The sequence below is a fragment of the Neomonachus schauinslandi genome, chromosome 4, assembly GCF_002201575.2.
Source record: "Neomonachus schauinslandi chromosome 4, ASM220157v2, whole genome shotgun sequence".
Lineage (NCBI taxonomy): Eukaryota > Metazoa > Chordata > Mammalia > Carnivora > Phocidae > Neomonachus > Neomonachus schauinslandi.
In genome coordinates this window covers 82,662,535-82,684,942 of record NC_058406.1, presented here as the reverse complement: position 1 = coordinate 82,684,942, position 22,408 = coordinate 82,662,535, and the positions used below count along the sequence as shown (strand labels likewise).

The window sequence follows — 22,408 nt, the reverse complement described above, 5'->3', positions numbered from 1 at the left end:
AAATAAGGTTGATTGTGCTAGGTAATTACCAAATGATGGTTATATTAAGTAAGGCAATGGTTTTCAAACCAGTAAGAAACATTACACTGATTATGAATATATATTAAATGGAATTGTACTTTGTAGGACTGATATAAACTGGGCTGCTCTAGCTGACACAGTTTGAAAACCACTAGATCGAGTAACAACCTTGTCCCAGATCATCGTATTTGTGTTGGCCTTTCCAGAGTTTCAAGCAATTGCATGTGGACAACAAACCCCATAAGAGAAGTTTGTAGCCAGAGATTCTTTCCCTCAGTATTATCTTAACCCTTAATTACAGCTCTTTGGCTGTTTGTAAAAATGTTCTCCCACAGACACAGTTAAATGTTATTAATAAAGGTCAAGATTTATCTTTTGAGATCAAAGATGCCAAGAAAATCTTGGTATACTATCATTTTAAGAATTTACCTTAATTTAAATTTATTTTTATTTGATGGAATGTGATGATAGCTAATGCATAGTAAAGAAGACAGAGGACACCTGTAAGTAAATTATAGTCCTTACAAACCACCTACGAGGACAGTTTCAGTCATTTACATCCATATCACTATCAGAAGCATTTAGATGGGATAGTCTTATGTTGTTGAGTTACAGAGAGCAGAGAATAATTCTTGTGATGTGATTATGTGAACTTGAGGCTATCGTCTTGGTTCTTAGTCTGGTTAGGAATAAGAATAATTTTAATTTTAGCCTCATAAAACTTTTTTCATAACTCACAAATTGTCATTTACCCCTGGCAAAGAACTCTTTGCCAGAGGTAAAATGAAAAAATGAATTTGTGAATTAACTCTTTGCCTCTGAATATAAAATACATAATTTGGATGTGCAATTAAAATGATACGGTACAATCACATATTGTAACAACTTAAACATAGTCATTTTGTTTTTTTGTTTTGTTTTTTTAAATGTGGAATAACACCTTATTTATTTATTTATTTAAGAATTTTTTTATTTATTCATTGAGACAGAGAGATACGGAGAGAGAGAGAGAGAGAGTACGAGCAGTGGGGAGGGGAAGAGGAAGAGGGAGAAACAGATTCCCTGCTGAGCAAGGAGCCCAACATGGGGCTCAATCGCAGGACCCTGGGATCATGACCTGAGCCAAAGGCAGACGCTAAACCATCTGAGCCACCCAGACGCCCCAGTCATTTTGTTTTTATGTCTCAGTTTAAACTTGTGATTTCATCTATGAGGTTGATGAAAAATCTATTTCACAACAACGACATTCAGAATCAAAAGCGATATAAACTAAATGAAAATAGAAGGAACATGCCGATAATAGATCTTTGGGCAGTTTTTTTAGGGAAAGGCTTTCCTGAAGCACTTTGCATTCTATATAGCAATTACAGTATACTTTAGGAATAAATTAGTTTTTCATACCATGAATCAAATGGACTTCCAGAAAAGAAAAGTTTTCTAAGCTGAGTGTAGTTTGTGTTTCTTGGTGGCAGACTGTGATCATGTTACTAGGTGAGGAGACCCATAGTGTACAAATCTCAGAAATGTTTGAAAGTTAGAATGCTCCTCATATCCCTGGAAACTCCCTTTCTAGCATGTCATTGGTATGATTGCCAGGTTCCAGAGCCAACGAATATCAGAGTTACTACTATTATTTTGCAAGGTATGTACTAATGATACAGAGGAGCGCTTTGTAAATGTTTGTGTTTGTGTTGTTTAGAGTGTGTCATTGAAGTGTAACGAAATAGTTTGCAATCAGGAAAGTGCTGAGGACAGTCAGTGGAATGGAGACGGATGAAGAAGAAAATAAAAGAAGGACTGGTAACTATAGAGGCCGATAGGGCTTTCCTGACTTGGTGAGGGTATTACAGAATCAATTTTAAAAATACTTCTGGGACGCCTGGGAGGTGCAGTCAGTTAAGCCTCAGAATCTTGGTTTCCGCTCAGGTGGTGATCTCAGGGTCACAAGATTGAGCCCTGCGTGGGGCTCAGTGCTCAGCGGGGACTCTGCTTGAGACTCTCTCTCCTTCACCCTCTGTGCCTCCCACTCTGCTCTCTCTCTCTCTCTCAAATAAATAAATAAATCTTTAAAAAAATACTTCTGCACATTTCTGACCCCCATTTGTAATGGTGCCTAGTTGCTGTTTGGTGCAGCCAACCATTTTCTGCAAAACACGTTGCAAACAGCGACTCCTTCCTTTGTGTTGCTTTTGCAGTTTGTGCCTTGCATACACTGCTCATCACGGTGTGTGGGTCGTCTCAGGGTTCTGGGTCAGTTCTCTTTTTAAGGACACAGGTCAAACTTTATTGTGTATTCTTAGTGTCCTGCTTAGTACCTTACACATAATAGGTAATTAATAAATGTTTTTTGACTAAAAGGCTCTATACACACCTATATAAATCCTATCTAGCAGTTAAGACTCAGCTTAAATCCCACACCTTTAACAGACCTGCTTCGACCACCTCAGATTAAAGAGTTACTCCTTATATTCTTATTTAAATTAAAAAAATCATCTTTTAACTTGTCCTAATTATTTATTTAATTCTGAGTTCCCCACTAGGTTGCAGGCAGAACGGCTACAGCCCTCTAGGGCCACTGGTAGTCTGTATGGCATTAGTATGAAAATCAGAAAAAGTGCTGTTCCTCACCCCACTCCTTTGGGTCAGTGCACAGCTTGGGAAAATGGATAGCACCTTTGTGCAGAGGAAAAGAAATATCGTCCTTCAGACAGAAGCAGCCCTATGCCACCGTGCACAGTTCCAAGCGAGTGTGGACAGGGTTTTAGCACCCCTTTCTCGGGTATCTTTGTGCAGTACACAATCTGCACAATGGTCTTCGGCAATCCAGAGCCTGATAAATGTTCTGATTGGATTGGATTAGACAGTCTCTTGGGTTGCAGAAAGCAAACATAAGTTTCCCTATAAAGGGAAGATCATGTATGACTTTTTTTTTAAAGATTTTTTTTAATGTTTTATTTATTTATTCATGAGAGTCAGAGAGAGAGAGAGAGAGAGAGAGAGAGAGGCAGAGGCAGAAGGAGAAGCAGGCTCCCCACCTAGCAGGGAGCCCGATGCGGGACTCGATCCTAGGACCCTGGGATCATGACCTGAGCTGAAGGCAGACGCTTAACCATCTGAGCCACTCAGGCGCCCCTGACTTTTTTTTTTTTAATAAAGATTTTATTTATTTATTTGACAGAGAAAGAGACAGTGAGAGAGGGAACACAAGCAGGGGGAGTGGGAGAGGGAGAAGCAGGCTTCCTGCCGGGCAGGGAGCCCGATTTGGGGCTCAATCCCAGGACCCTGGGATCATGACCTGAGCCGAAGGCAGACACTCAAGGACTGAGCCACCCAGGCGCCCCTCATGTATGACTTTTTGGACTGGTTTTGGCAAGTATTGAAAAGAGGTGCCACCTCAGAAATGGACTTTTCAGTGAGTCAGTTTTCTTATGTCAAACTTGCTTCCTAGAATGAACTCGGGGGATATTTAACCCTTTCTCCTACTGTGAGCTCTACTGTTGTTTGGCTACCCACTGGACAAGGATAGCAATTGCTGAATGTGAGAGAGCTATCCATTTACTCAGAAGCAGTCATTAATTTATTGAGAGACTCAAATTGTGTGTGTGTGTTTGTATGAGCGAGAGAGAGAGAGAGAAGGAGAGAGAGAGGTTAAAAGAGAGAACGAGTTAGAAATGGAGTTAGAAATGGCTTAGCTCAAAAATTATTGTGGAATTGGCTTTTGGTTTGAGTTTCACCAAAATAACTTGGTAAAATTTGTTTTAATCTCATTGATTTTTCTGGTTATACACACTGCATTTCTTGGCTATACCCACCACTCATGTAAATTCAGTGTGAGACATTGCAAGAATAACAGGCTAACTATACTTTAGAATTATCCATCAAACATTGGAAATGCCAATTTATATAGGAGCAAAGAAGCAAACAGAATCCAGAGAACTGAGGCTAATTGGAATCTTAAATTATGTTTCTTTTCAGAGGTGGTTACTTGATCCCTCAGAAAGCTGGATGTAGCTGAATTTGGCAAGTTTAGCTTAAATGTATAGACCCCATGAGAAGTAGCTTCCTGCTTGAGTCTGTTCACAAGGAGCTCCTGTTTGTCATTTGGTTGCATCCTATGACCGAGCTACGTAATACAATGTTGAAACTCAATGTGCTTTAATTACAAAATGACCACACCCATGGAAGTTGCAAAGTCTGGTTTTAAAAATGGAGGTTTATTTCTGGTGATGATCTCATGGTTTGTCAAAACAAGGCAAAAGAAAACAAAACCCCCAAAAGATATTCAAACAATATTGGATTCATTGCACTGAGCTTTTAAATACAAGCATCCTTGACCAGGTCAGACAGCGTCTGTTTCTCACCCCCTGGGGGAAGGTTGGCCTTTCATTGATTTCAAAAGGGACTTCCTAGCTGGATCCATCCCTAGGGATGTTAAGCAAGACTGTGTTGGTGGGGAGGGGGGCAAATTATCAAGGCTGAATTCTCAAGGTTACCCAAGAAAATGAGGAAATTCAGTAATAAAGGGTAAAAGTAATAAAAGCGTGTTTTCTACATGTTTACCAGAAGGTATTAATCTCCTATGCAAATATTACTAGCTTCTTGGCCCTCCCCTATCATTATTAGGGGGTTAGTAGAACTATGCTGAATTTTTTCCTTCCTAAAGCATCTTTACCATAGAGATTTTGAGTGCCATTAGGATATTTGAATACAAAAATCACTGAAATGAAATTAAAATCATAAATTACCTTCAAATGCTGGTGCTTTAGTTTTTCTTCCTCTATTTTCAGACGCTTCTGCGAGATTTCTTCCTGTATTTTTCTTTTATCCTGAAATAAAAGAAGTTCCAGCATAATCTATTTTTTCAATTTGCTTAAATATGCTTCCTTGGGGTTGTTGTCATTACCGAATGGCTGGCCAACGGTACGCTCTTGGCATTGGTAGAAAGCTGCTTTGGAAACTCATATTTCAAAGCGAAGGGGGGGCAAAGTGAGACATTCAAAGCATTTTGCTGATGGAAAACGAAAGAAGGTGCTTTTTCAGAGAGAACTTGCAAATATTTTAATGTCTTTCCTTCCCCACTCTCCTCCCCTCCCCTTTAAAAAAATCTTCCCCATTAATCAAGCAAGATTGAGCTATTGAGTGATGCAATGGAAAAAGTGAATTTTAAGGAGGGAGTTTTGAAATAGGCCTGAGGAAACCCTGTGAGGAGAGAGACTGTTCCTGGCACAGGGCTGAAGAAACTGCTGGGTAAAAGGTCTGCTTATGTGGGAAAACAGGATAGCTGTTTCGAATGCCTACAGAGCATTCGAAAACTAGGAAGCTAGAAAGTGGGAGTGTTTCCTCCTTGTATAACTTGCTATGTGAAGATAGAGAAAAAAGGGTTCAGATAATGCTTGTTAACAGTAAGAGGGCTTTTAGCTGTGGTTAAAAAAAATTCATGGAGAGATAGAGTCTCTTTCACCAAGTTTAAATTGCATTACCTCAAAAAACCCAGGAAGCATAACTGTTAATGCCCAGGGGTTGTACTTTTTAGAAAATATAGCATATGTACTATATAGTCTGGTTTTGATTTCTGGCTCTGCCATTTACTAGGTTTGTGTCCTTGGACAAAATCCTTAACTCTTCTGTGCCTCACTTACCTCATCTGAAATATGGGGATAAATAAGAGAATCTACCTCATAAGATACGAGCATTAAATGTACGTCAAATTTCCTAGGATGGTGTTTGACGCATAGCACTCTGTATTTGTTTAATAAAATTAAGTAAATAAGACATAATCTGTTAATCACAGAAAGTAGCAAACTAATTCTGATAATGCTTCCATAAGCCTGAAATGTTTTAGAGAGTCCCTCTCCGGAATTGTTTGAGGCTTTTTACAATCTACGCAAAAAGGCCCTTATTTCCTTATTTTTTGACCAGAGGTGACATTATCCTCCATCTCTTTTATAAGAGTAGATTTTAAATCTGCTTTCAAAATTGAAAACTCCCAAAGGATAAAAAATTTGTTGCCAGTGAAGACAACTAAAAGAATTTGAAGCAGGCTCAGAAGGTAATTTAGAAGGAAGAGTTCCAAAAATACTTGGCAGCATTGTTGAAATAAGTGCATGGCTTCCTGATGTGACTCCTTTGAATATAAAAACTCTTTTTTGATGTGTAAGTTCAGGTACATTTGTTGAAGAAAAACAACATGTTGCTCTCCAACTTTATGTCATGTTTTTCTTTGTGTGTTAGAAGAATATATGACTTGGTCTGTATCCCACTTTGTAAATTTCATAAGCAGCTATTTTGAAAAAAAATAAAAACATTAGCTAGGCAACTAGCGTGGTCTTCAGTATCGCTTCTTTGGATCAAAGCTGGTCTTTAGGAACAAAAATTCTGATGACCTGTGAGTCAGTTCTCCATTCTCTCTAGAGGTTGTAATTGAGCAAATACTAGTAATATTTATAATGTATTATGTCAAACATTTTGGTAAGTATTTTATAGGCATTATTTCATTGAATTGTCATAATAACAAAGATATTGCGATAATTTTCATTTCAAGAGAGGAAATGTAAATTTAACTAACTAATTAACTAATTAATCTGAGCTCTCACAAGTAATATGTGGCTCAATCAGGGTTTGAACCCAGGCAATTTGAGTTCAGCCTTCACACTCTTAGCCAACTCATGACACCATTTTCCTGAGTGAGAAATTCGTCCAGCTTCTTACAACTTCCCTCATTGTCCTCTCTATCATGAAGAACTGTGGCTGGAAACAAGAGTGGGGCCTCTCATTAGAAGGGAGCCCATTTTTCATTCCATATTTAGTGTTGGTGTGTAACCATCCACCTCTCGTCACAGGTAGCCCATCGAGAAGAGTACCTTAAGCATAAGAGACAATGCTGAACCTAGCAAGTTTTCCCCACCCCTGTCAATAGCCAGTTTGGGCTGGTTTCATCTTGAGGTTAGTAAGAAGGGAAGGAAAGCTGTGTGGGTAGAGGCAGGGTGTCTGAAGTGTTTTCGCAACACAAGGCTTATGTTTTGTCTCTCAGAGGTAACGTGATACCTCCCTTATGTCAGTCTAGGTAATTAAGAAGATAATTTATAATGTCATAGGCATGATTCTCTTTTAAGATAGAAGCACTTTTTTCCTCATAAAATATTCAACAAAAAGTTGTTATCGTTTTGCCAAATTTCATAGGGACTTATAAGAATTACTGAAAAATAAGATGGTAGTAATTTAATTTTATTAAAGCAAAATAAATAAGTCAACCTTAAGTTGCATATCTAGCTCTATTGCTAGCGTACCCAAAGTTACCAGAGCCCACTAATTCCTTTCCAAATTATCACGGAACAAATAGATGTGAAATGCCATCTGCTTCCCAAAATTTTCCCAGGAGCTTGAGCATCTCTATAGACACCTGTTATAACCTGGCACATCAGCTATTTATTAATGTTAACTCTTATGAATAACTTATATTGATGTTTACTTTTTTAATGTTCAACTAAGAAAGACTTCTGTTTAATGAACTGTTGTCTAGATAGATTTTTAGTTGTCTGACTTAGAATATTTTAGCAGTTGACACCCACAAATTCCAATTCTGTATAAAGTTACCTTTTGATTATGCTGAAAATTAGTTTATTTATTTGTGCAACTAGAAAGCTATTGTGAACATCCATGATCCAGTATTATCGCAACCACGTACTTGATAAAAATCAGCACAATACTTAGGAGTATGACTATTTTAGAGATATTATAGATTGACGAGGAGCCAATATTCCAGAATCCATGAATCTGTAAAGAAGGCAGGATTGATCCTGAGTTATTTAATGATTAATTTAGCCGGTACTGGGGTACTTATGTACAAACGTTGTGTTCAAGGTGACGTTAGAAGTTGTGCAATGTTTAAAAATTATTCAGAAGTAGTTTCATCAAGAAACTTACACTCTCATAAAGAAAGAAAATCATTCATTCAAGTAACTGTATAGTCTAAGAAATAAAATGAGAAATGTCATTCCTGAGGCACAGGGAAGGTCTATGAGAGTTGAGGGGAGATAGGGAGCAGTTGTTTCTAGCTGATGTGGTTGGGAGAGGCTGTGATGTAGCACTTGAGAAGAGTATGTTGGATAGTTGCTGGGGAGGAGGGGGGTGGGGAGAAAGGGCATTCAAGTTAAGGACACAATGTGTGCAAAGGCCTGGAAGTAGAAAATTAGTACATTGTATAGAACAGCAATTCTGGAATCTAAGTTGTCATACGAATAGTGGGAAATAAAATACGGATAAGAGGGTGAGGATAAGTCCTCAATAGAAATACTGAATGGCAGGACAAGGGGTTTGGAATTTGCTTATGTATTGATAGAGAGCAATGAAAAGTGTTCAGAGGGAGAGGATTTGTAGAGTTAAAACCATGTTTTAAGAAGTTTAATCTAGCCTAACTGGGTAATAGATGTTGAAGGAGGAGCACGTGAATGGGGATCATTAGTTAGGCTATGACTCATACATAAGACCAGGAGAGCTTGAGCAAGAGGTAGGAGAGGGTATGGATGTCAGCGATAGCAAGGAGTTAAAGTTGGTGGGACAATATGGATGCAAGAGAGAAAGGGGTCAAATGCGAGTACAAGGCTTTTATGCCTAGGTAGAGCAGAATTGCCAATAGACGCAAGATATTCAGGAGAAGGAAAGAGAGTTTGGTAGGGGAGATGGTGGATTCACACCAAATTTGAGGTGTCTTTGGGAAAACAGGTAGAGTTGTCTGGTGGACAGTTGAAACAATGGTTGGAGAGAGATGAGGGGTGAGAGCTAGAGATAAAGATGTAGGAGTTTCAGAAGGGATAGCTGAGGTCAGAAGAGAAGGAGAGCTAAGGACAGATCCTTCATGAAGCACCTACATTTAAGGAGTACAAGAGGAAGGGAATCCATATGGAATTTTATTTCGGGGTAAATCAGAAATTAGAACTTGGCAAATTAGGCTAATTCAATTAGTTGAATGGTTTCAGATTCATTCTGCTAGAAGCTGAGTATCTTATAGTTTCATGACTAGCTTTGCTGACATTTTCCTTGCTTAAGGTCTCCAAAGAACAATAATAGAAGCTGCTTATTTGGATCTAAGTACTACCAACAATACAGAACTTCTTGGTGATGTGCAGATAATGGTAACCTGGAAAGAAAGATATGTGCTCACACAATATTCCTAGAAAAGAATCCTGAGCATAGAGGTTTACTAGTTTTCACTGAAACTTAGATTTCTAAAATTCTTGAAACCTTCTTTAAAAAAATTCTTGAAAAAGGGACTAGCATTTCAAGAGTGAAGATAGACCACAGAGCCTGGGAAATTTACAAGTGGAAACACGGCTACACAATTACAAATGATCTCAGGTAAGAAGAAAAGAGTGCTACTATAAGCAAAACAAACCCAAATAGTTTGGTATCATTGGGAGCTCTCCAATGAGCTCATGAAACCAAGAGGGAAGATTAGCAAGTGGTACCTATTTGTAATAGTGTAAATAAAGGTAAAAAAAATCTGGGGTGTTGTGAAGATGAGAAGCATGTGAGAAACATTGAGGGCACACAAAGCATGGGTGTATAAATAATTATATATCCTTAAGTTATGTTGAGAACAAAAAGGTAAAGGACTAAGTCATTGGACAACTGCTGAGATACATAGTATAATAGCAACATGATGAAAATACAACTATTCCATTTCTATTTTGCTTCCACATTTTTGATTAAGGAGAATAATCTTAACTCTGGAGAGGGTAGAGCAAATAAGCTTAAAGGAAAATTGAAGCACAAGAAGAAATAGAGCACTGAAGACAGAGCTGCTCAGACTCTGATAGGTTTCGTTTCAGGAAGTAGAAAAATCTAGAGACATGACAGAAAATTATTATTATTGTTGTTGTTATTTTTAAATAGAGAGTGAGTGGGAAGGGGCAGAGGAAGGAAGTGAGAGAGAATCTTAAGCAGGTTCAATGCCCAGGGCAGAGCCTGATGTGGGGCTTGATCTCACGACCCTGTGATCATGACCTGAGTCTAAATCAAGTCGGATGCTCAACTGACTGAGTCACCCAGGTGCACCAACATAACAGAAAATTATTGTTAAGTAACCTTGGAATCTTGGGAGAAGAGGTCTCTGAAGACTGAAAGCAGCAAATGCCCCAATTTTTGGAAGAGGGACAAAGGGGAATTATGAATATTTAAAGACTGGTGAACTTACTGGTTAATCCCTGGCAAAGTTGTAGAATGAATCATTAAACAATGTTGTATTTAGACAAGCAATGTCTAAGAGATAACATTCGATTATTAAAAATGAAGCATTTAAAACTAACTTTATTTCTTTTGCTTAATTCTTCTACATCAGCAGATGATGAAGATTATGGTGGTTGCAACAATAGCGAACATTTACCGATAACTTTTTGTGAGTCAGGAACTACTTAAAGCACTTAAATGAATCAATTAATTTAATCTTCCCCCGAATTTCTTTGAAGTAGGGACCACATTTATCCCCATTAGGTAGGTGAAGAAACTGAGGAATGAAGATATCTAGATCATGGAAGTTCAGCATACCTTGGTTTTAGCATGGCTTTAGACAAAGTTTCTTATTTTATTCTTTCAGAACTTTGTGTAAATTCAAACGGAAAAAAATATAGTTGAAAATGATTACCTTAACTTTAAAAAACAAAACAAAACAATGCCCCATAAGAAGAGAGAACACTAAAATTAAATCCAATAAACCAATAAACATAAACATATTGAGGTAACTTTCTGACTCAGAATTTGAGGGTGTAGTAGGGTGTGCTGGAAGATTTATTGTTAGAAACTGTTCCTGGTCAGCTAGTTTTAGGAGTCAGTGAAATAAAAGAGGACCAAATCAAGATTTTGAAATATCTTGTCTATTAGGACTGTTGGACCCAAATTAATGATTAATTTTATTCATTATAAATGTAAACTATGGAACTTTGTAGAATATGTTAATTGTAGAAGATTAAAAAAATCCAGACAACTTTGAAGAGAAATATAAAAATCCCTCATACTCCCACTGCTTTAGAATTAACTGCTATCCACATTTTGGTGCATTTTATTCCATCTTTTCTTCAGCATACCCAAACCATAGATGGGCACCCTGACACAAACACACTTGCAAACCACACCAGGGGCTCATACACAGTTTGTGTTCCATCTTTTGCACTCAATATGGTGTCATGAGTGTTTCTCAGGTTATTAAATTTTATTGATAAAATATTAAATTTTATTCAGAATATCATAATTTGCTTAATCAGTCTCCTTTTTTTTTTCTGCCCCTTAGGCTGTTTTGAATCTTTTGCTGTTATGAGTAGTTGTATGATGAAGTTCCTTGTATGTAAATTTTGGACCTCTTTTCTCTGATTATTTCCTCAAGATAGGTCCCTAGAAGTTAGTTACCTAGGGGTAGGGATGTTTTAAAGATTTTTTTTTTAAAGATTTTATTTATTTATTTGAGACAGAGAGAATGAGAGAGAGAGAGCACATGAGAGGGGGGAGGGTCAGAGGGAGAAGCAGCTCCCTGCCGAGCAGGGAGCCCGATGCGGGACTCGATCCAGGGACTCCAGGATCATGACCTGAGCCGAAAGCAGTCGCTTAACCAACTGAGCCACCCAGGCGCCCCTGTTTTAAAGATTCTTAATACAGATTGCTAAAAAGACTTCAATGAAAAGTTGTTTTAACTTACATTTCTATGTAACAGTGTCTGTCACATCAACCTTACTAATTATGAATATTGCAAGTAAAAGATCTTTTAGCAATTTGCATAGGGCAAATAGTATCTCATTTTGATGTTTTAATGAGATTCCTGAGATTAGTGTGGTCAACTATTATTCATAATTTTCTTGGCTATCTGTATCAATTATTTTTTAAATTGTCTGTTGGTGATGTCTACCCATTTTTCTGTAAAACCTATTAATTATTTACTTATCAATGTGTAAGAGCTCTTTGAATTAGGGATAGTAGCCTTTTGTTTGTCGTGTTAGTTAAAAATAATTTTCTTATTTGCCTTTAAATTTTACTTCTGGTGTTTTTAGAAGTACTGAAAGTTGGGATGCCTGAATGGCTCAGTCGGTTCAGCAGCTAGGCAGCTCATGTTCCCAGGGTGCTGAGATTGAGTCCCGCATCAGGCTCCCTGCTCAGCAGGGAGTCTGCTTCTCCCTCTCCTGCCGCTCCCCTGCTTTTGCTTGTTCATGCTCTCTCTCTCGCTATCTCAAATAAATAAATTAAACATTTTTTTTAAAAAAAGAAGTGTTTTTTTCTCTATTGCCTTGATGTTTTTAATATCTTTATCATCTGAGATACAGTAATTATTCATCCATATTTTCTTTCCGTTTCCTAAAGATTTTTTTAAAAAGCCTCTTTAATCCAGCTGAATTGATTTGGTTTATGGTAACTGCTAAGGATCTAATATTTTTTTCCAAATTTTTGGCTGATCTGAAGCTTTTTCAAAGAATTCTTTCGTATTGATTTACTTGTAAAACATTTATTAATTTTATCATTTACTAATTTTTTATGTACATTAGGGTCTGGTTCCGGGTTACCTGCATAGTTGGCTTTGGTACTAATATTACACAGCTTAGACAATGGCTGATGAGGCAAATTAACATTATATTGGTCAAGTTTTCAAACTTTATTGCTTTTGCCTAAAATGTCTTAATTAGTAGCAGTAGTATTTTTTCCACTTGGACTTTGGAGTTATTTTGTTAAATTCCTATAGAAATGACATTGAAAACCCAACCGATTCCTTATCCATCTTACTCCCCACCCAACCAAAAAAGCCAAACAACCAAACAACCAAACAAAAAACCACATAACCTGACAGAATTTTAAAAGTCACTCCTAATAGTAATTATCATTATCCAGAGATAATCAGAGATCAATACTGTTATATATGATTTATATCTGCATGATATAAATAGGTCATATAAAATTGGAGGTGTTTTTTACATATTTAGTAATCTGACTTATTTTTTTGATATATCATGAACATTATGATATGCCATGTCATTAAATAGTCTTCTAAATTATTTTTAATGGCTTCATATTATTCCATTATATATAATATATACATATATATTATCCTATATATGTACACACACATACATATATGCACTAATTTACTCAGCTAAATTCCTATTTTTAGACATTTTGTACTATAAGATATGACTTTGCTATGTTATGAACATCTTAGGAATCCATCTTTGAGTGCATCTCTTGTTTTTCTTTAGTATAAGTTCCTTGTTAATGAAATTCTAGGTCAAAGGATAAAACTATTTTTGAGGTTTCTGTCCTGTTTAACAATTTCATGCTGCCACCAGCAGTGAACGAGAATGCTTCCTTCAAGGATTTTGATTGGAATTGCATTAAACATAAAATAAATTTGGAAAAATATGACAGCTTTTTTATATTTGAGCTTCACCTCGAGGAGTGGTGTGCCTCCTCAAACCACATATATTGCTTAGTAGTTTCATTATATAAATTCTGCACATTTCCTTACCTTAGTGGGTATAAAAGTATAAAAGTTTTTTGGTATAAATCCTGCACATTCCTTAAGTAGGATTATTTTTAGCTTTTAACAGTTTTTTAAATTTTGTAGCTATTAGGAATGGGATATTTTCGTATTACATTTTCTGACTATTGTTTTTCAAAAAGCTATTGATTTTTGTGTATTCATTGTGTGTGTGGCTACTGAACTTTCAAGTTAAAGTTTATTCTTAACTTTACAGACAATGAAGCTGAGGACTAGAGAGTTTATTAATTTTCCCAAAGGGTGTGGTTGGTCCAGAGTCAGAATTGGTATTCAACCTAAATTTCTATAACTCCAAAGACGATGCTTTTTTATACCACACCTTATCACTTCTCAAACCTGTCAGTAGAAATACAGTTTCCCAAACAAGTAATGTTAGAGCACTAAGCACTCTGTATGGGTCAGAGTGTTCTGTTCGACTCAACACCAAATTTTAAGAGTGACGCTGACATTTCAAAGAGTGTCTAGAATGAGCCTGTGATATGAGCAATGATTGAAATCAAGAGAATGAAGCCGTATGGCTTCAGTGGCTGGAGTCATGATGAATGGGTGGGATTTTAAGGAAACTAGATTCGGAACTCAACACCAAGGGCTGTTCTCAAATGGAAGAGGGTTTTGGGTGAGGTATTGATACACCTGATGCTGGAAGTATTCGAGGAGAAGCTGGGCGAGCATCTTTGGAGCATGGCATAGCGAGAATGGGAATATGGACATTCTCTAAGTTTTCTTCTGTTAGAATGGGAAATCTCTAGATTTTCTCCTGGTTCTATGATTATTTCTGCATCCTCTTTCTGAAACACCCTCATTCTTTTTTAGTTATCCATGGGAATTGGATGTCATTATCACTACTGCTTTTGGGGTGAATGAAAAAGCACACATTTTCTAAACCTCATTTTATTCAGTAACTTTAGTCTTCTTTCCTAGCCTGACAACAAATTCTGACATCTCAAAATAAAACTCAGTTTGTGTGCTACTTGTTTATTCCTTTGTCTGTCCTTTCCTGTTTGTTCAAATGAATAGTGACAAAACAAAACAAAACAAGGATAAAGAACAAACACAAAATGAGACCCCCCAAAATTAAGGGGTGATGGTAAACTTGGTTATTTTCTTCAGTGAAAAAAATCTTTCAACTTGATGGCATTCATTCATAATGGTGTGTGTGTGTGTGTGTGTGTGTTTGTGTGCTCCAGCTAGTGTTGAGCTCAGTGCTGGGGAGCTGTGTGAGATGCAGTGATATCCCTGCCTTAAGAAATCCTGACTGGAGGGAAGAGACTGTGTAATGGAAGTGGGATGGGAAGAAGGTCACAAAAGCTTAGTTAGAGTATGGGATGCTCTGGGAAATGATGCCATCCCAGCCTTGTTGAAGCAATTATAAATGCTTCTGAAATGGCATCATGTTCTCTCTTTTCCCACCTCTATTCCCCGTGAACTGGGGAAAGCAGAGGAGACCGGAAGGGCTGAAGGACTGGTTTGGGTTAGAAAACGTGGTTAAGTGAAGCAGAACCTCCACGGATTCTTCTCTTTGCTCCACGTCAAACTCTATTAAGAGTGAACCATGGGGAAGTTCTAAATGGAGTGAGGTTTGTGTTTTTTTTTTTTTAAAGATTTTATTTATTTATTTGAGAGAGAGAATGAGAGGGGGGAGGGTCAGAGAGAGAGGCAGACTCCCTGCTGAGCAGGGAGCCCGATGCGGGACTCGATCCTGGGACTCCAGGATCATGACCTGAGCCGAAGGCAGTCGCTTAACCAACTGAGCCACCCAGGCGCCCAAGGTTTGTGGTTTTGATGTTCCTTAGAATTTATTGTGATGTTGTGGTCAGAGAGTCTGACAAACAGAAGAGCTGACTCAAGTTGTATTTAGCTAATCCCTTAACTTTTTATGGTTTTAGGTTTTCCACCTACAAAATGGGGATGGTGACATCTGCTTTTGCAAATACTCATAAGATATTTGGACAAATGAGATATGGATGTGAAAGTTTTATATATATGTCTATTTTTAAAGCCCAAGTTCCAGTGACAATAGGTGCTGTTATCGTTATTAATCTTGGAATTCTTTCACTTAAGAGACGTCCTTTATGTTCTAGATCTGCGAGCATAGGTTGATTTTGAGTAGCAGTTGTAGCTTATTTGAACACGTTGCACCCCTATGTCAATCACAGGCGCAATTACACATGGAAAACTTGGTGCTTAGGACAGGAACCAGTTTTGAGTTCCATTCAGAGCTTCAGAGAATAACCTGGTTCCGTGTCTCCAAGGGCTTGACTGAATCCACTCAGTCACTGGGGGGTTTTATGGGAAAAAAACCATAAGTATAGATCACACTCAAACTGCTCCTATGGCCTCTTAGGAAGGTGGACATCCTACCGGCTTCCTGGTGAGGGAACTTGTGGAGGCAGTAAGTTTTCAGGGAGTCTCTTCCCCCAGCGACATCACTGTCACTGAAATAAGTTAAAATATTTGTATTTTATTTTAAGAGAAGTGAGGCTGTTTGAGACTGGAGATGAGGGAGTAGAAGCCCTGTTTGAGTTTAAGCCAGAACTCTGCGGCACTTGTTTATACTCTAGTTAGACTTCAGAGCTTAGACTCTGTTTATTTCAGTCCAAGTTTTGTAAAGAAGCAGCTTTTGTCTTTTAACCATCTGGTACTATTCAGAAGGTTCCTGGGGATCCTTGTCAGGAGAGGTCTTTGCAAAGTAGCATTATCATTCTGTAGCACGCTGGAAAAACCTCGCCCTGTTATCAAAAAGCAGTTTCCTTAATAACTATCAAAATTATTATACCTCATCACATGCTCTCCTTTGTGGGTGGGCTATTATGTTTGGCAAAGAAACATGGTACAGAACATTCTGTTTGAAGAAACCTTTCCCTCTCTGGGAGAAGCAGGCAATCTCAGTATGGCACTGTGGAAAATTGGGCAGAGGCTTGATTGTTTGAATATCCTAGCACGAGACTTCTTTATTTAGGAGATTTCTGCGTCTCCATGTACCATTGTTATGTGAATGCCTTTCGATGCCCAGGACAAATTAGAAGTGCTTCCTGTAACTTTGTCTTAACCATGAGGTACTTCCAAACAATGGTGCCTTATGCATTTTTTTAGCCATTATTATTTTAAGAAGTCCTTAGAACTCTAAATGATGTAATGATCCAAACACATGTGAGGGTATACCTTTAGGAAGATCCAGGCTGCTTGGTCTCGTTTTCACTCTCCCATTTGTACTGGCAGAATGAACGGGGGAGAAACGTATATGGCGGGCCTAGGACATAGAAGTAGGGCTGGTTTCTTGGGCAAGTGGCTTGTGAAGACATGCTTGACGCCACACTGAGAAGGGCCCAGCCCTTCATTTAATGCTGCGCTGTTGCCACGTTGATATTCTGAATGCTTTTTGAACAGGGGTCTGCATATTTTCCTTGTGTACTGGCCCCATAAATTATGAAGCAGGTCAGGCTTTGAGGCCATCTACTGTCTTATTAACTGCTAGAAGATCCCAGCTATCGACGAAACGGGAACGGGATGAGGTGCGGTGTCCGGTGACAGGCTACACATGCTAAAGAAATAACTAGAACCTGTGTGTGTTTGTTCTTGTTTTAATGTTGGTCTTCATATTAGATGGATTTCTGTTTTATGCAAAGAATTTTCTGCCGCCCAAATTCCTATGTTTACAAGTCTAGGAAAAATTCTTTGGGAGTGGAAAGAAATAGGGAGTGGATCTGGGGAAATGTGAGAGCTCCTTATTATTTTGCGTCACGAGCAGCTTTGGCCGGCAAATCTGGCTCTGTTGCTCAAATTCCAGCGTCAGGACTTTATATGGCTCCCTTCCCAATGGAGTCAGTCCTCGGCAGGTGCTTGTTGTTGTGATTAGTACCGTTGTCTAAATTTTGACAGAGCTCACCTCTTTCACATCTATGCTTAAATGTCACCCTCTCTGTGAGGCCCATCCTGCCAATGCCTCTGTGATTCACGGCCCACTCCCACCTACTCCTGATTTCCCTTATTTCACTTCCTTTCATTTAAATACATAAGGCCTGGCGCACAGTAGGTGCTCAATCACCATTAATTAAATAAAAGAATGAGGGAATGAGTTGATAGCACACATTCCTAGCAATTAAAGATAAACTTTGATGAGAATAAAAATGTTGACTTTATTCTATCCCTTTACTCCCCAGCTGGCTCTCTTCTCTGAAAAATTGATTCTCGTTCTCAGAATTCTTCTGGGGTCAGCACCAAACTGCCGTTTTTATGATCTCTAGCCAGTTTAAGGTCTAGGGGCTTTCCAGTCTGAGTGTCCCCATGTTATTTAGGAACTGGATTTTCTAAGGTCATAGTGGGAATGGAGATAAGATAATGCGTTCCTCGCGGAGGAGGATGCCGAGAGCATATGGAATATTACTAATCCTAAGGGGATCTTTCTCTTTCTGGGGGGAATTCATCTGGGTTTTTTCACTGGTTTTATTGTGGGCCAAGTTTCTTTCCAGGGAGGAGTTCTGTCAGGATAACTGTCAGTCCTTCATCTCACTCTTCCTGAGGATGCTGGAAATATTGGTGTCGTCTATCCCAGTAATATTAAAAGTGAAATTCAAATTACTAGTCTATGTCAACAGCTCTTCTTTTGTATAAAAACCGGCTATTTGTTAAAATACATACTAACTCGAAAAGAGTCTCAGGAAATCAGTTTGAAGCAGTCCTGCTTTTGAGTTACAGCTGAAAACTGAACTCTTTGGCTGAGAGATACTTTGACGATTAATTCAGCGAAGAAAGTGTTGGTACATGGATAAAGTAATGAAGGGAGAATGTGAGAGTACATGTATAAAATAGAATCCATATTTGGTATGCCCAAACTGATATACTGGCTTTTAAACAATCGTTTCTGTGTACTTTCATAAATTTTTTTCTTTATTCTCTTTGAGTCTTTGAGAAGATTTCTGACAATCTAACATTCAATTTCCTGAGAGGAGAAATGAATGACACAGTTACAGTATTAGCTCTCAATCCGAGAGCCTAAATGCCACATTCCATCTACTTACTGTGTTTAATCTATTTTTTTTTTTTTTTTTTTTTAGAGGAACATGAGGACGGGCACTTGGTTCTGTCAAGTTATAGGCAGAGACATTTGGTGGAAATAATGACTGTTTGGACACTTGAAACGAGGTGGGATAAATGCAACAGTGAAGATCATCTCGTTTCACAGCGAGGAAATGGAAGAACAAATTTTAATACAAAAATCAAATAGATATGAGAGTGTAAAAAGGTGGTTTTTTTTTTTTTTCCCCTTTCCCTAACAAAGTCTGTGAGTTGCTGGGTTGGGTACAGTGGAAAAGTCTTATGACTTTGTTCCTGAAGTATACAAACATTGTTTCTGTGAAAGGAACCAGGAGGGAAACAGTTAAAATGAGAAGATTGTGTCTGAGTTTTAGTTTCGGTCAGAGATTTTGAAGATTTTAAGTATTTCCCAAAGTGAAACAGTCCCAGCGGATTCTCTGGATACTGTATGTTTTCATTCTCCCAGGGGGGGATGGGGCAGTGCTAAGGTGGCTTCCTGGTAGAGCAAAGGTGGAGAAAGCTGGCATCTCCCGGGGTGTCTAGCAGGAGGTGAGTGGATGTGTTGTTTCCATGGACACACCATTGCTCCATTTTCCTCTCTAGGTTGTGACAAATTGGGACTGGGCTTCGCCTGGTGAGGTGGAGGCTAGTGTTAATTTATTCCCATAAACTTTCCCCCCAACTTTCCCCCCTGTAACCTTCATATAACATATTACTTCCAAGGTAGAGTTACTTTGTGATTACTTTGAGTAGGTGACTAGAGTTACTTTGGAGATTTGCTTAATTCCTTCTAATGGGATATGTTCAGGCTAATGGAATAATTCACAAGTAGGGATGTGTGTGTGTGTGTGTGTGTGTGTATGCGTTTGTGTGTGACTCATCAGAAAAAGCACACACCAGTATATTCAGGAACCTGCTTACTCTCTTGCCTGCTTGGAAGGCGTGATGCCTCTTGTTCTACCTCTATTTGCATTTGGAACCCTCAGTGCAAATTCCTGGTCTTCCTGAATAACTGTACGCATCGGAGCTGCAGACCACGCGCTGCTTCCGGAGGAGTTGTAAGGTGCACTGGAGGTACTCAGGGCTTCAATAAGGCTGTGCTACAATTCAAGAAGGTACAATGGGGAACAGCGGGCTTGTGTATTTCTCCAGCTACATGATTTAGTTTTGTAAATTAGGAGGTAGGAGCAAAGGCTGAGCTTGTGCCCACAAAACTCACACAGTGTGATAAAGTAACCTTTAGACAACAGCTGTAATGCAAAAAGCTCGTGCCAAAAACAACAGAGCAGGGCCCAGTTCCTGTCCCTTAAAGCCCGACAGCTGAAACGGTGGCTGAGTTTAAAGACAAAAAAAAAAAAAGAAAAAAGAACAAAACAAAACAAACAATAGTTCCAAAGCAAAGTCTTCTGAAGAAAGGAAAATGTACTAATTAGAAGTTAGACATTTCAAAAGCATTGTCTTATGGAGAAGTGCCAACCTTATTGGTGGATGTCTGGACTTCTGGTTCCTCACTATTGGCTGAGAAAATGTTTCAACTTCTTGAATCCTTTTTGGGTGGAACTAAGACATTGTATCCATTTAGTAAAAATTCTAAATTTGGATTAGCATTATTATTTATGCTATGGGAATGAGAAGAGCAGAGAATAATATCCTCCTACCCACCCTGATTTAGAATCAGTTTTTAAAAGTACTCATTTCTTCCTGACAGCTAATTTCAGTGGCAGAAAATGCCACTGGGATGTGGATTTCCAAGTTTTTAGAAAATTATATCAAAAAATTGTAGCTAATCATAAATGACTATGCCACAGATTTCCAGGTTACTGCCAAATACAGGATTTTAGAAAATTAAAAAAAAAAAAAAAGCTGGATCACTTAAGGAAAGTAGTTTATTTCTTGCTGCAATTCTTTCCCAGAACAAACGTAAAAAATGCACTATTTTCCTTCCCGGTATTAACGAGATATTTTCCAAACCCATTGCATTGCATGCATTGCATTCCTTTATCAGGATCTTACTCAGTTTGTGACTGTGCTGAAAACTGATATCTAAGAATTAATCTGATATGGGCTTTTACCTACTTTTCTCTTGTTTAATGCTTAGTTTAAGTACAACGACATTCATTTTAATTCTGTTAGGCTCTCTGGAACATACTACCACACTACAAATAAAAAGTTTCAAGTTGTTTTATCTCTTTCTCTCTCCCCCATTTAAAAGAGTTTAACTTTTAGGTATATTCCTTGTTTTGAAAAGTCTCTAAGTTTTAATCTCATGTCTGGCAAATACCAATCGAAGGAGAAACTGCTTTTTTAAGGCACTGAGAAGGTGAATGACAGTGAACCAAACTGCCTCCCAAGCTTCTGAGTGCTCTTTAAAACGCCCGCACAGTTTTTTTTGCGAAAATAAAGAACATCGCCCTGCCCTCAGGTTCCGAAGCCCGAGAATGACAGAGGGTCACAAGGGTTAAGAGAGCGCCAGAGCCGCGGCCGTGAAGGGTGACAGTTCTGTTTTTCCACTCACAGGGGCTCGGCGGCAGGGGCAGCCACAACCTGTCTGCCGTTCCTCTAAGCAACCACCTCCTTGTGTTATAACTGGATGCAGACTTACTGTGATGGCCTGAAGTCTTTCCTTCACCAGCTCAGCTTCTTCCATTCTAGAAGTCAAGGGCAGGCAGACGGGTGCAGGAAGTCCAAGGCTACCATAAAGCGGGAGCGTCCTGGGGCAGAGGCGAGGGGTGACCGAGGAGAAGCCCTTCGCACCAGGGCAGGAAGGCAGAAATCCCCGGCGCGCCAGGAGCGCCTCTGAGCAGAGGTGCAGAGCAGGCCAGACAGACACATGTAATGAGAGTGTGCCGGGGAGGCAGACCCTGGGGCTGCTGGCGAGAGCTGACTGACAAGTTGGAACGGCAGCCGCACCAGCCCTTTTCCTTCAGGAGCTGCCAGCTCTTTGTTGTAATGTGCACAGTTAGCAAGGCACATTTTCTCATTAACTGTTCCTTAGCCAACTCATTATTTTCCAGGAGTGGCACGGCGAGCCCGGGAGCTGAGTGTGTCATCAGCCTCGGCTCCAGCGACAGCCAGCCATCTCTGGGTGTGCGTGGGTCTGTGTGTGTTTGTACAAAGCTCACCGGCACCCTCCTCCTGAGTTTACAAAGACAGGGCCTCGCCTGGACTGGCCGGGGCAAGCCACTCGCTTGCCTTTCTTCCTCTGACTGGCTTCAGACAATCATAATAAATGCTGGGGTGATCTTAGAACTTCGTATAGTGGTAAATTTACCTCAGGGCGTCCTTCCCTCTCCCTCCTCCTCCCACTTGAGCAGTTGCTTTCAAACTTTGGAATCTTGAGGTCAAGGAGAAATTAAAGGTGTTAACGTGGCGCTTGGCCCACCGAGCGGCGGTGGGTGCGATTTAAACGTCAAGTACCACCCTTGGTTGTTTCTTGTCTTGGATTTCCACAGGACGCCGTCCTTTCTTGGACCTTATTCAGAAATGACACTCTCGGCTTTCAGGAAGGTGCCCATTTTGACCTCACCAGTGGTGCAAGAGAAAGGAGCGAGCCTTTGAAAGTGTGACCAGACATTCTGTAACTCATGCGGTCTGACATTGTGTGGGTGTTCCCTTGTCCTTTCGAAAAAGAAAGCCAAGCCCAGGGAAACTCTTAGCAGAGGCTGGAAGCTTTGCTAGTGATTTTGTTTTCTTTCCCTTATGATTTCTTTGATTAAATTTTGATGTAGTAAACCGTAGTTACTGTCTACCTCGTTGTTACATTTTTGGATGCTAGCAAGCACCTTTAGATCAGCATTCAGCTGAACAGGTTAAAAGGACAAGCCA

At 39.1% G+C, this 22,408-nt stretch overlaps 1 protein-coding gene across 1 annotated transcript in view; it reads right to left on the bottom strand.

Moving 5' to 3' along the window:
- PALMD (palmdelphin) overlaps positions 1–21,649 on the bottom strand; it is a 50,919-nt gene extending 29,270 nt beyond the window's left edge. Inside the window, exons 1-2 of the mRNA XM_021690010.2 lie at positions 21,186–21,649; positions 4,767–4,847 (exon numbers count right to left, since the gene is read on the bottom strand). Of these exons, the coding sequence (XP_021545685.1) occupies positions 4,767–4,847; positions 21,186–21,230 (126 nt within the window). The 5' untranslated portion in view covers positions 21,231–21,649. The remainder of the gene's footprint in view (positions 1–4,766; positions 4,848–21,185) is intronic.
- Positions 21,650–22,408: the final 759 nt, after the last annotated feature.